This window comes from Passer domesticus, chromosome Z (assembly GCF_036417665.1).
Source record: "Passer domesticus isolate bPasDom1 chromosome Z, bPasDom1.hap1, whole genome shotgun sequence".
NCBI classification, from domain to species: Eukaryota; Metazoa; Chordata; class Aves; order Passeriformes; family Passeridae; genus Passer; species Passer domesticus.
Window position 1 is genome coordinate 8,312,436 of NC_087512.1, and position 12,448 is coordinate 8,324,883.

The following is a 12,448-nucleotide window of genomic DNA, read 5'->3' on the forward strand; positions in this document are numbered from 1 at the left end:
GAGCTGAACAGACCCACTGCCAGCACCATCAGACCCCAGACCCCATGGAGATGTGCTCTCTGAGACACAGAAGGACAGCTAGCACCTTGGCAGAACTTTTGGAGCTGGACAACCAGTTCATCTCAGGCCGATGGGCAGTGGGATGGATGGCTGATGGTGTTCCTGTAGTTCTTCTGCATTGCCACCTCAATCAGCTGCTTGGGCTGACCTTGGCTCAATGGATTTTGTAGTGGGGGCATTGTTAATCCCTACAGACAGTAGGGAGTGGGAAGAGACACCCATTCCATGTGGCAGCATCCGCCTTCACGGCTGCTGGGACACACGGTGGAATGGGTTACTAGGCAGGATCTAGTGCTGGAAATGCAGCTGGAGATCTGAGCATCAAGCCTCCCTTGGGGGTCATAGCAGCGCTGTGATTCTCTCCCCAAGCTCTCCACTCACCCAAAACCGTGGGACAGAGGACAGAATCACTGGCTCCTCTGCCTCTGCATCCAGGGTGTCCACAGATATTTGAGCACTTTGCCTAGTGGGAGATGGGATAGGACAGGCAGAGGTTGGGAGGGGAGTTACAGAACTGTGCCAATGTCCTACAGCTGGCAAGCCTGAGAGGGCTGTGTTTCATGGAGAGGGGTGCCCTAGCTGGTAGCATGCACTGTTTTTGTCCTGCACAGTGGGGATGCCCTGTCCATGCCTTCTGCTTGTTCCCTCATTACACGGTAATGAGGCTGCAGGAGATGAGCTGGTTTGCAGTGAGCTTTGCCTCAGTGCTGGTGACATTCTTAGCCTGTGAGGGGAAAGCTGAGTCCCACAGATGCCCTTTGAGTGTGGCCTCAGCTCAGGGATCACTCCTCCTGCATGGACCAGGCTGGGAGGGATTTTTCAGTGCTCAGAACTCTCCCCAGTCCTTCACATGGCTCCCTGGCATGAAGGACCCACCAGCTGGAACTCATGTGAGTCTGGGAATTGCATTACAGCAGCTCTCAGAGCAACCCCATCATCACCACCTCACACAGCAGCCTGGCATGAGCCCTGTCACTGCCTCAGTTTCCCTTCTTCAGCAGATCCTGTGCCTGGTGCTCTCTGAAATCTCTCCATGGACAGGACTGACATGCCAGAGCTTCTGCTCTGCCAGCTCTAAGAGACCAAAGCCACTGCAGGATGCAGTTCCCGGGGACAGGTCAGCAAGCACATGCCATGGGGTATCAAACACTCTCCTGGTCAGGGAGCATGACACCGCCTCACTACAGAGTGAGGCACCCTCTGAGGCCTTGTGCCACCCTCCTGCATCTGCAGCTGGCTAGGTGTAGAAACCCCAAAGTTTCCTTCTCCTGCAGCACTTACCTGTGTTACAAACTTGTTCTATTTCCAGAGCTCCGGTGGAGCCCACTCTTGGATGGTCTTTCTGGCAGAGCACAGAGAGCAGCAGGAGTTGGTGCAAGTGCTGCTGAGGGTCCTGTGTTTTTCAAAGAGGAACATGCAGCCTGCTGGGGCAGGTGTGGGTTTGCACTTGCAGCCCTGGGTGATGTTCATGTGATCAGTGATGCCATAGAATGGGAGCACTGGGATTTGTTGGCTTTCTGTCAGTCCCATAGCCATGCTCCCTGACTGCAATTCCTGCCTACATCTCTCTTGGGCCATAACCTCTTGTTTTGTCCTGGCTCCCAGCTCCCTCCCCTCCCCTGCCAGCAACTACCTTACAATGGTAGGAAATAGTTTCAGCTGGTCCTAGTTGAGATTTTATTTTGGGAGGTGCAGGAGCAGTGATAGTGGCTTTTCAAGCCCCTTTCTCCTGTACTTCCTTGGAAATCCTACAGCAATCCAGCTGCAGGCAGAGACCCCCACACCAGTGCAGCCAGACTATGTCACAGCACCAGCACAGCTGCCCCAGCCTGATGAGGTAAATTATCAGGGAAATCATTGCCTGCTCGTCTCCCCTTTTTAATTAAAAGCTGGATTTGGGCGATCCTGTGTTCCTTGTTTGCTGCTCCATCCAAGTACTGGTCTCTGCAGTCAGAGTGAGCAATCCTCACCCATCTCAGTGCAGAGGCAGCTGGGTCATGCCAGGGTGGGAGTGGCATGAACTGGGTTTGCTTTCTCCAGAGCTGGGGAGTTGCACAGAGATGCCCCTGCAGGGCTGGGGACAAGCCAAACCCTGCTCTGGTCTGGCCTGTAACACTGTGCCCACTCAGTGCCCTGCTGTGCTCTCTGTTCCAGCCCCTCTGCTGCTTCATTTTGGCAGATCCATGGGTGCAGATCCACACCCATCCTGGCAGGGGAGATGCCAACCTGTGCCCCTGAAGGGCTGCAGAGCCCTGCCTGGTTTGCTGCTGGACAACCTGGAACACCTGAGTGGGCCCCAGCAAAAGTGAATTATGTGCCCTTAGAGAAGAAGAAAACAGGCTGCCCTTGATTTTCACACCCTACTGCTCTCTGTTGAGCCAGGTTCAGGCTTTCCATCAGCCCCATTCCCTCCAGGGAGTCAGTGGGAGGGGAAGGAGGATGCTGCAGTGCTTACTCCTGCCTCAGCTCCCTGGTCTTGGAGCAACCCAGGTCACAGGTCTGGGGAGCACCACAGTGCAGAGGTGGAACCCAAGCCTCTCAGCTGTGGGGGTTCTTATCCTGTGCCAGATTTGTTGCCAGTGTGATCCACTGGCCTCCACAGCTGCCCTCTATCCCTGGTGGTCCACAGGTTTTCCAGCTGCTGGTATTGGACTTTAAAATCAGGGCATGGCTCCTGTGCCAACAGCTTAGAGGGGCAGAACAGCAGCAAGGCTGGAGAAAAGGTTATTTCACCCACTGATGTTGTACAGATGCAACAGTTCTTTCTGCTTCTTGCAGACCAGATGCAGGAGCTGGGTCCAGCCTTGTGTGCCTTCCTGCTGCCCTGGGGACTCATGTTTCCCAAACGCTGGTGGCCAGTCCTGGAATATTTACCTCTGCCATTCACACAGGTCACAGCAGCCACTGGGACCAAGCAGGCCATGGAGTGAAGGCTGCACCCCTGGTTTCAGTATCTGCGACTGCTGGGGGCTCAGAGGAGCTGGTGCAGTCCACACTCCCTTGCCCTGGTTTGTTCCAATGAAAAAAGAGGCTGTCAGGCTGTTTTTCATATGTATGCTTTTTAATATCATTAATTCTGTTACACTACACACAACCAGTAACAATGATAAATACTGCAATGGAAATGTTAAAAAAAAATATTATACACTTTTTTCATGTTTTTGAAAAAAACCCCCACATTTTAAAATAAATTAATGCATAAAACTGATGGTAGAAAAGAGAAAACCCAAAACAAACCATAACACAACTGATCTGTTTAAGGCAATACTCTACACAGACGGGAACAAAAGTACAACAGTGTGCTACATGATCTGAATGGGAAAAAAGGGAACAAAAGAAAATCCATACAAGATGCAGACTGATGCTTTGGGAGTGAAAAAACTCCCAAAACCAGATAAAAAAAACAATGGCCAAGTTAAGTGCAGCATTAATACACTCTGCATGTCAAATGATTAGCAGGTTCCTAACAAGGACTAAGGTCAAGCTACAACAAATTTATCTTCCTAATTAAAAGGTTATTCAGGTCAAACCCTACATTTAACTCTATTTGTGTTTGGCTGTTTCAGTTATATTTCACTATATGCAAGGACAGCCAGAAATTCATCTCCTGCTCTTGTGATTAACACAAAGGTCGGGAGGTCTCCCGCCCTGAAATGTATTTCCATTAAATAAATCCAAAAAGGATCTTGCTTTTGGTGACCTTGAAATACCTCCCACCACACCTTCCCCTGGAGCACCAGGCACCACACGGGGAATGGAGACCTGGAAGGAATTTGCTTAGGTTGATTTTTTTTCCCATGCTGAGGACACAAAATGGAAGTGCAGATTTGATCCGGACTTGGAGGAGTGCTGTTTTTCTGTCTGCCAGAAGTGTCCATCTGGAGCCTGCTGAAAGTACTTTGCCAGCATGGAAGAAACCCATCCTGTACACAGGCTCTGGCTAGAGCCATGACATTTGCTATTAAGCTTGGTGCAGAGCTCCACACCTGCCTGGACAGCCAATGAACCCCAATTATTAATGCAGCCCAGAACTTGGCCACTGGAAGATGGACAATAATTGTAATGCCAAAAAAATCCCTCTTTCCCTCAAAAAAGAAAAGAAAAGGGACAGTAGCCACTTTCTGCCAACTTCCTTGGGTGGATCCCCATTAGCTGCCACCCATTTAAGATCGGCAGTGCCAGATCTCACCAGCATTGACCCAGTACATTCCCAGTAAGGTGCATGTCTGCAAGGTGCTGCTGGGGGCAAATAAACTTCCTGGGACATGTCAGAGCCTCCTGTACTGCCCTGCTAGAGTGCATGGGAAGGAAGCCATGAAACACAAGGAAAGAAACCCAACTGGAATTACTAGACTCGTGAAGGCCAACAACTGTCCGGGTTGCCTTGGGTTCGGGTGGGAAGGGGGGATGCAGAATTGGGCTGAGAATCACTTTGGTGCAACTGCCTCTGATGCTCACCACTAGTGCATGGGGCAGGGGGAAGAAAGGCGACGGCTGCTTTGAGAAAAGGGGAGTGGAAGGAGGACGTGTGTGCAATATAACAAGGCTTGCAATTCTAGGACTAACCACTGGACACGGATACCAAAGATTACTTGTGACAACTAGCTATCCTTCTACTGCGGTTGCTCCTTCCCCCATTTTCTGGTCTGATTCTTCTTCAGTTTGGGAAGCCATGGCTGTTTGGCATGATGGCCAATGCTGACCCTCCCACCCCAGTCCTTGCTCAGCTCATGGGGTGACTCTGCTACAGGTTGGACAATGAGGTCTGGAAATGACGTCAGGCACAGACCGGCTCTGCACGCCAGCCAGCACCTGCTTTCAGACCCTTCAGAAACCTATTTAATGGCAGCTCATCTCCCTTATTAAACTGAAGGTTCAATAACCTCTGTGGAAGGAGTAAAAAGGGTTTAAAAAGTGCAAAAAGGGGAGGGGAAAAACCCAACTTTCTGAATTGTCTCCCCTGCGAAGACTTCATCCTCCACCAGAGTCTTTCTCCCGGCAGAACTACAGCCCCACCAGCATCTCACAGCACCCCGCCCCAGTGCAGCAAAAGCAGAGCCAACAGGCTCCTCACTAAGGCCTCTGCTGCAGGACTCCAGCCCACACCAGGAGCATGTGAGTTGGCAGGTCTGGGACCTGGACCCACAGCACTGAGGCCAGGAGGGTGAAGGATCCGGCTTGGCGGGCTGCATCTCACCAGGTTTTACATGAACCTGGTGAATCCTCAGCCCCACAGCCTTCATGTGGGTGTAGAGAAACCCCAGCCTCCTGTCTGATTCCCACCCCATCATGTTCAGTGACCTGCAGCTGGCCTGACTTTTGCTTGGGCTTTGTCTTAGGACAGAGGCAGCCACAAGTTGAACACAGCTGCTACTGCAGCTTCTCCATGCAAAGAAATGGAACAAACAAATCTGTGAACTGGGGGTGGATATGAAGATCTGTCATGAAAAGTGCTTGCCCAAGTTTTTCAGCTTTTTCCATGTGTCTGTATTATATCTCTCAACAAACTGTGTCTCCCAGATCATGGAGGCTTGAGGAAGGTGGGTACCAGATGGAGTTGCAGCTTATTTAGGCTGCAAAAGCAAAAAGGCAGCCTGGGTGAAGAGCAGTGCTTCCCAGGGAGCTCACCTGGGACAGCTGCATGGACAGCTAGGAGAGAAATGCTGCTCTGGGAGGGCAAATATCTTAGCAGCTATGGGATGTAGAATGGCCTTTCAGTGGCCTTTTCCTGGTGCCTTCTGCTTTCCAGTAAGCACCAGGGAAAGCTACAACCTGTCCTGCTGCTGTCTGTGCTGCTCTGTGACACGGTTTGCTGCATGCCTGCATGGGCCATGGGGCTGTGCTCGGTGTGATCTCAGTCAGTCCCAGCCTCTGCCTCCCCAGAAAGCTGTCAAAGATGTGCTCAGACAGGCAGTGCTCAGCTGCTGTCATCCTGGGACTGCCAGCAATGTCAAGTGGGGCAAAGGAAGGCATGTAGCAGTAATTTTTGGGAAGCAATGCAGCAGCTCACCTGCATAATACAGGAAGTTAAAATATGGACCACAACCCCTATGAGAAACCTCCACTGACCTCCTGCAGATAATCCCAGCCACAAAATCTGCCTTTATGCTAAATTCCTGGCCCTTCTGCTTCAGGTCTTGTGTGGTTCTGTTACAAAGGTGGGTTTGTCTGATGAGGTGTGGTTTGGAGCAATCCCTCTCACAGCTGAGCCTTGAGAGGAAGAGACAAGTATGCCTAGAGGTGAAAAGCAGCTTAAAATTAAGACCTCTCCATGCCTTCCCAGCTAGCTCTGTGGCACTGCCCCTCTATACAGATGTTGCTTTTGAACATGCAGCTCAAGCTTCCTGAGCCAAGCAGCAGCCAGGTGCCAAAGCCTACAGCATTCTAGGAAAGAGTGGCAATACCCCAGATGGGTTTGAAGTGAGAATGGAAAAGCATAGGAGGAGCCCAGGCAGAACCACCAGTCTAAACGCTAAGATGATCAAATGGTTGCTAAAAGCAAGAGCATGAAGCTGCCATGGGAATATCCCAAAAATGAGCCTTTCAATTCTCTGTTCCTCTTCATCACTACTCGCCATCCCAAGCTGCACTCCTAAATTTCTTAATTCTGCTATCAGTGGATGGTGCTGTTGGGCCACCAAATCTTTGTACATGTTCCCTCAGGAAGCAGGCAAACTCAGAAGCCAGTTGTGCAAGACCCAGCTGCCAAGTAACTGGATAACATATCCTTGACAAACATCTTTCTTCAAAGATATTTAACCTCTGTTCTAACCTCCACCCTGCTGCATTCTGGCATGCGTTAGGAACATCAGAAGATGGTAAACAGAGGAAAAGCAGAGCAGTACTTTGAAAATAGGAATTAAATTTCTATAGCATTATATTTACATCCTGCTTGCAGAGCTGTCCTATCAACAGTGCCTCTCATACTTGGCAGTATCCAGGCAGGATGGTGGCAGCACTTTGGGAAGGCAGTTCCTCCCATGTGCTCCAGGAGGGAATGGACATCAAGAGAGGCTGTGACTTGCCTGAGGTTAGAGCAAATACCTACAGCAGCAAGGACCCCAGATCTCATTTCTGTTCTCTAACAGTCCAGCAGACCCACCAGGGCTATATTTGGCTGCAGTGCCAGCTCAGGGACAGGGTGTTTCTGGTGTGTAATCTAAAAGCAAGCTTTGCTCCCCACTGGCATCAGCATTGAGACAGATCAACTCGGACAACTGGGATCTGCCCTAGGCCAAGACAGCACTTGGCAATCTTTCTAGTTATTGCTTGTTTTCCTTTTCTTGTTTTCCATCTGTTGCCCAGCTGGGTCCTTCCTTTCTTCAAAAGCATCTTCATGTTTCTGTTGAGTCACACACAGGGGGATGCATTTTTCAAGCCTCCTGCATTCTCCTGCACAGCCTGCAGGCCAGCCCAGGATCAGACTGTGCAATGGAAAGGGAAGGATTCTGCTCAGGGTGGCAGACCTGTGTGTCAGTCAGTGAACTGCTGAACCCAGTGGGTGCCTCCTTTTGGGACAAGAGCTGGTGAAACAAACCAGAAGAAGCTGTGTCCATCTTGTCTGTAGGGAAGCTGTCCTGAGTCCCTCCCAAAGTCCAGCAGGAATGGTCACCTGCTTTTGCAGTTGCAAGGCATCTGTAGGCAGGACAGCCAGGAGAGCACAGAAAATCCAATGGCCAAGCACACATGTTAGGGACAGACATGCAGCAATGTCAGATATCACCCAATGGCTCTTCCCAAGGTTCACTTCAAGATGTGTCTGGTAAGATATCAAATGAGCCTTCAGAATGGGCATCAGCCTCCTTTCAGCCAAAGTTTATGTATAAACACTAGAAAAGCAGACATGAACATGCTATCTCTAGACCTTCCTCAAGAACAGGAGGATGCTCCTCCTCTCAAAGACATCTGGAAATGTGGAGTTTGCAGACAAGAGAGACAGAAGAGAGTGCTGAGACCCTAGAGTTCAAATTCAGCTTGCATTCAAGGATACTAGCTGATATTTTATCAGATTAACATCTGATAAAAGGATTTGCTGAAACTCACATAATATGCTGACTGACATTACATAAAATCCTAACAAAAACCCAGCCTGGCTTTAGGAGACATCAAATGCAAATTCCTTTGTGGAGGCACCAGCATCCTTACATCTTGTTTGCATGGTAATTTAGGTAGACAGCAACATAGCATTTCATACTCCAAGGTGTTCCTTCCCTTGGTTTTCTGTACAACCTTGGATCGAAAATGTGGCCTGAGAGGGCCATCTTGTTTGGTGCAAAGACTGGAGGAAGGAATGATTTTCTTTTTTGCATGCCATCTGCATTTATGAGAGCACCCAGCAGCTCTGTAGATTTTGTAGAAATGCTGTGACAGAGAGTCAGATTCCGTGCTCTTGCCTTCTGCCTTTTTCTGGCCCTGGTGGCAGAGACTGGTCAAAGGAGAGAAGTGCCAGGATAGCCATCTATCTCCACACCTTCCCATGAAATCACCACAGCATAACCTCCAACCAGGTTTGCTTGAGCAGAGCCTGGATCAGATGATGCCACTGTGGCCCCTTCCAGCCTTACCCATTCTGTGACTCCAAGGGCATATGGAAAACCTGCTGGCGAAAGCAAAGGTCTGAACTTGAGACCAGACGGGAGGAACCAGCCTCATCTGTGGTTGATACATACCAATGGGCAGGCCTCAATATTCCATAATGAGCCAACAAACATGCTGCATGGTCATAATCTGCTGAAGGGGCTGCAGCTCAGAAGGATTAGTGTTCAGTTTTCTATGACAGCCACATGTGCATTGCCTTAAGCCACTCAGCCTTTCTAATAACGACCCTACACAGGTAACTACTTTTCCCCACCCTTTCTACATTATTCCCCTAATAAAATATATGAACACAAAGCATAGAGAGGAGAAGCCAAAAAATTGCCATTTTATGGTCCTGTACTGTCATGCCAAACCAACTGTTTCTGCAACCAACTCCTTCTGTGCACAGGCAAAAACGCTTGAGTTGTGCTTCGATTTGTATTTGCAGGAAGCACCAAGTGGAACATCTGAATTAATCTCCCTCCCTCCCTAAAGAGCTGTGCTAGAAGCAGATGCACATCACAAAACGCAAAGGGCTGAAGGCAGTTGCAGGTTGGGGAATGTCTCAGGGCACATGGCAGGCAAAAACCAGCAACAGGGGCAATAAAAATACTTAGTAATGGTGCCATGGGACATTGGGTGTCATAGAATCCCTCAAATTGGAAAAGACCTTTAAGATCATAGAATCCAACTGTTAATCCAGCATTGCCAAACCCATTAAGTGGAAGTCTGTCCCTCAGAGGAGAGGTGTTAACCCTGAGAGATAACAGTACAGAAAATGACCATTTAGAATGGTCACCAAGTAGTGACCATTCTATCCTAGACTGAACAGGACAGTGCTTGGTTACAGCTGGACTCAGATGTCTTAAGGGTGTTTTTAAACCTAGATGGTGTCATGATTCTATGATGGTAGCATGATGGAGACCTGTGGGATGTGCAGCCCTCGGTGGCTGGCCCAGGTGAAGAGATGGCTTGTTGCTCTAGCAGGCAGTCCGAAATGCTCCCAGCTCCTGAGCAAGGGCTGTGGGAAAGGCTGAGCATGTGCAGCCTGGCTGGAAGGCAGGGAGACTGACCCAGGAGCATAAATGTGATGAAGACTTTCCATGATACCGGTGCTGAACTGCAAAGTCCCTCTCCATAAGAGTGGAGATTTAAAGAGAGCTGGTCCATGTCCTATAGTATTTGGTTTGACCATGGTATTTCTACTAGGTTTTGACTACATTCCCCATTAAAAAGGACTCCTTAAGGAATGTTTTTCCCTTTTATCCCTCTCTCCACTTCCCCCACCTTCAATCTCATACCTGAGTTGTATTTTGGAAATATTCCCCCACAGCACTACCAGGTGGTGAGAAAAGGAGATGAATTCACTTGAGGAACACTATCCCTACAAGAGTTGGCAAGTTAACCATAACTTCTGCATGAAGAGGCAGGGATGCTCAGTAAACAGCACCATTCAAGTCCTCTTTCTATGGCCTGGAACCAGGGTGGCAGCATGTTGTTTTAGGCAGAGGGGACAAGCGCAGCTTTAAAAATTGTCAACACCATTAAGTAAATAAGCCTGGGAACCTTGTGTGCCTGCTATTTCACTCACACTGTGGCTCGTATCAAGCTTTGCACTGCACAGAGTAAATCTCCAGGATGTTAAAAAAATCTCCTGCTAATTAAGACTTCTTAAAGACTCAGCTCACTTCATATAGATTTTAGATGGGGGATTTCTCTATTGTACAGCTCAGGCTCTGCTTTGTGACTCAGGAATTCTGGTGGGAAACTCATAACTGCCCTCATTTTTTTCCTTTCCCAGGCTACAAAGCAGGTGATGACCCAAGGCAGGTGGTCCTTCCTCCTGAAAGGCCAGGAAAACACAAGAATTGTGCCTGTGGCAAAAGATTTCAACATCAAGAAAAATGCCAGCCCATCCCTTGCATATGCTGCAGCCAGTGAGAGGACATGTTTCCTAATTCCAGAAGTGACTCTGCATTCAAAACAATCTGCTGGTGAACTGGGAGCTCAGACCAGCAGCCTAATGTAACAGGTTTCCTAACTTTTCCAGCACCAACTGCTCCTGACCTGGGACCACGTCTGGCTCACAGCTGGGCAGACAGGGGGTGAACAGCAGTTTCCTCTCATGGGCATCTTTCAGCTGAAGCCATTCGTAACTCTGCTGTTGCCGAAAATTCCTCTCAAGTCTGACCCCACCACACTGATGACTTCAGCATTAACAAGTTTCTCCCACAAGCACCCAGAGACACAACGTCAAGAGAATATCAAGAGTCAAGCACTGTTAAAATGTGCTGTCTTCAACTAGCTTTTACAGCACTGTTGTTCAGTACATCTCTAGTCCTGACTCATGCAGGATTCATTTCTTCTCAGGTGAACAAAGTTTAAGATTTTTGGAAAGACATGGGTCGGCACAGGGATTAAATACAGGCTGAAGTCAGAATACGTGACTGAACTGAAGTCACAAGTATGGTTGGTATTCCTGGGCAATAAGCAAATCCTTGAAGTGCATGAGTGGATTGCAGATCGAATCTGATGTGTTTGGTGGTAATTTAATGTGGCGCTAAGGGTAGATTGCATTGGTTATGTGACACAACAGCTCTAGCTAGTACTGACTCACAGTGAGATGTCAGCTACTTGTCCCTTTTGCAAGTGAATGAATTGTGTCATGCTAGTCCTGGCTAGCCTTGCCATAAGAAAGGATGCCCTGGTCCGTCCCCATTCCTGTGCCCCAGTTATAATATCATTTTGGTTATGCAAATGAAACAGGTTTAGTGAATGAATTAAGAACTGACTTCCTCTTATTGGTAAAACTCTTTGATACCTCCAACTTTCCCTAATCTTACAGATGGATTGGTTTCAGTGGGCAGGATTACCTGAAGTCCCACCTGACCTTTCCCATTCTGGAAAAAAGACACTTTACAAAATATCCCCAGTGCCTAAACAAACCAAGGAGGTATCTCTGGACCCCTCTGCATTCGCTCTCCAGACCAGTCAGCTCTGCCAGGCACTGCCTGGCACATTGAGCAACTTCTCTTTTGTTTTACCATAGTTTAAAATAAGTTATCAACCAATCATAAAATGAATTTTTTGGTTTCTCCTGGCTCCATGAACACAAAGAGGTGCACGTCCTACCATAGGAGGAAGCAATGGCTGTTAAGTTTTACAGTTATAGTGGAAAGCACTGATCACAGCCTGCCGGCCTCACTACTGGATGTGACAGGCGGTGGAGGAGGTGGCTTGGCAACACATGCAGGTAGGGTTGACCGATTTAGGGGGGATTAGGTCGAGGTCCTCGTCATCCGGGATCTCATCTAACCGGTACCCATCCTTTAGCAGCTGGATGTTCAAGTCTTGGTTGATCTGCTACAGACAAAGAGACAAACAGTCAAACACTTGGGACTTCTTACTTCTGGTGGTCAGAAGATGAAGGAGGTCCCTTATTAGAGAATGTATTTCCCCACCATTAACAACTGCCCTACAGTCCTAGTTTTTGACCTCAGGTGAGGGGAGGGTACTAGGTTCTCCAGAGTAGGAACATCTAGAGTGAGATACACTATTTCATTCTGGAATAATTTTTCCCTGACAGCCTACAGGACAAGCCCTCAGTTAAAGTAATACAATAATATTATTTACTGGCAGATGGGCAGTCCCCCCTCTCAGTCTGGGGCACACTACTGCAGCTAAAAGATGGTAAAGTTTGGCTCTGTGATGTCAGATTCAAGTGCTGTCTAACTGGATCTGTATAAACAACACTTAGGGCATAGAAACACCTCAGATCATCTGATATGGTCACTGCTCTTGGCTGTTTCCC

At 48.6% G+C, this 12,448-nt stretch overlaps 1 protein-coding gene across 3 annotated transcripts in view; it reads right to left on the reverse strand.

Annotated features, from left to right (window-relative positions):
• Window positions 1-3,102: 3,102 nt before the first annotated feature.
• FAM219A (family with sequence similarity 219 member A) overlaps window positions 3,103-12,448 on the reverse strand; it is a 92,679-nt gene continuing 83,333 nt past the window's right edge. For 2 of the 3 annotated variants that reach the window (XM_064405706.1, XM_064405704.1), the window contains exon 6: window positions 3,103-12,000. In XM_064405706.1, coding sequence (XP_064261776.1) covers window positions 11,842-12,000 — 159 coding nt within the window. In that variant the 3' untranslated portion in view covers window positions 3,103-11,841. The remainder of the gene's footprint in view (window positions 12,001-12,448) is intronic. The other variant, XM_064405705.1, reaches the window with a different exon arrangement.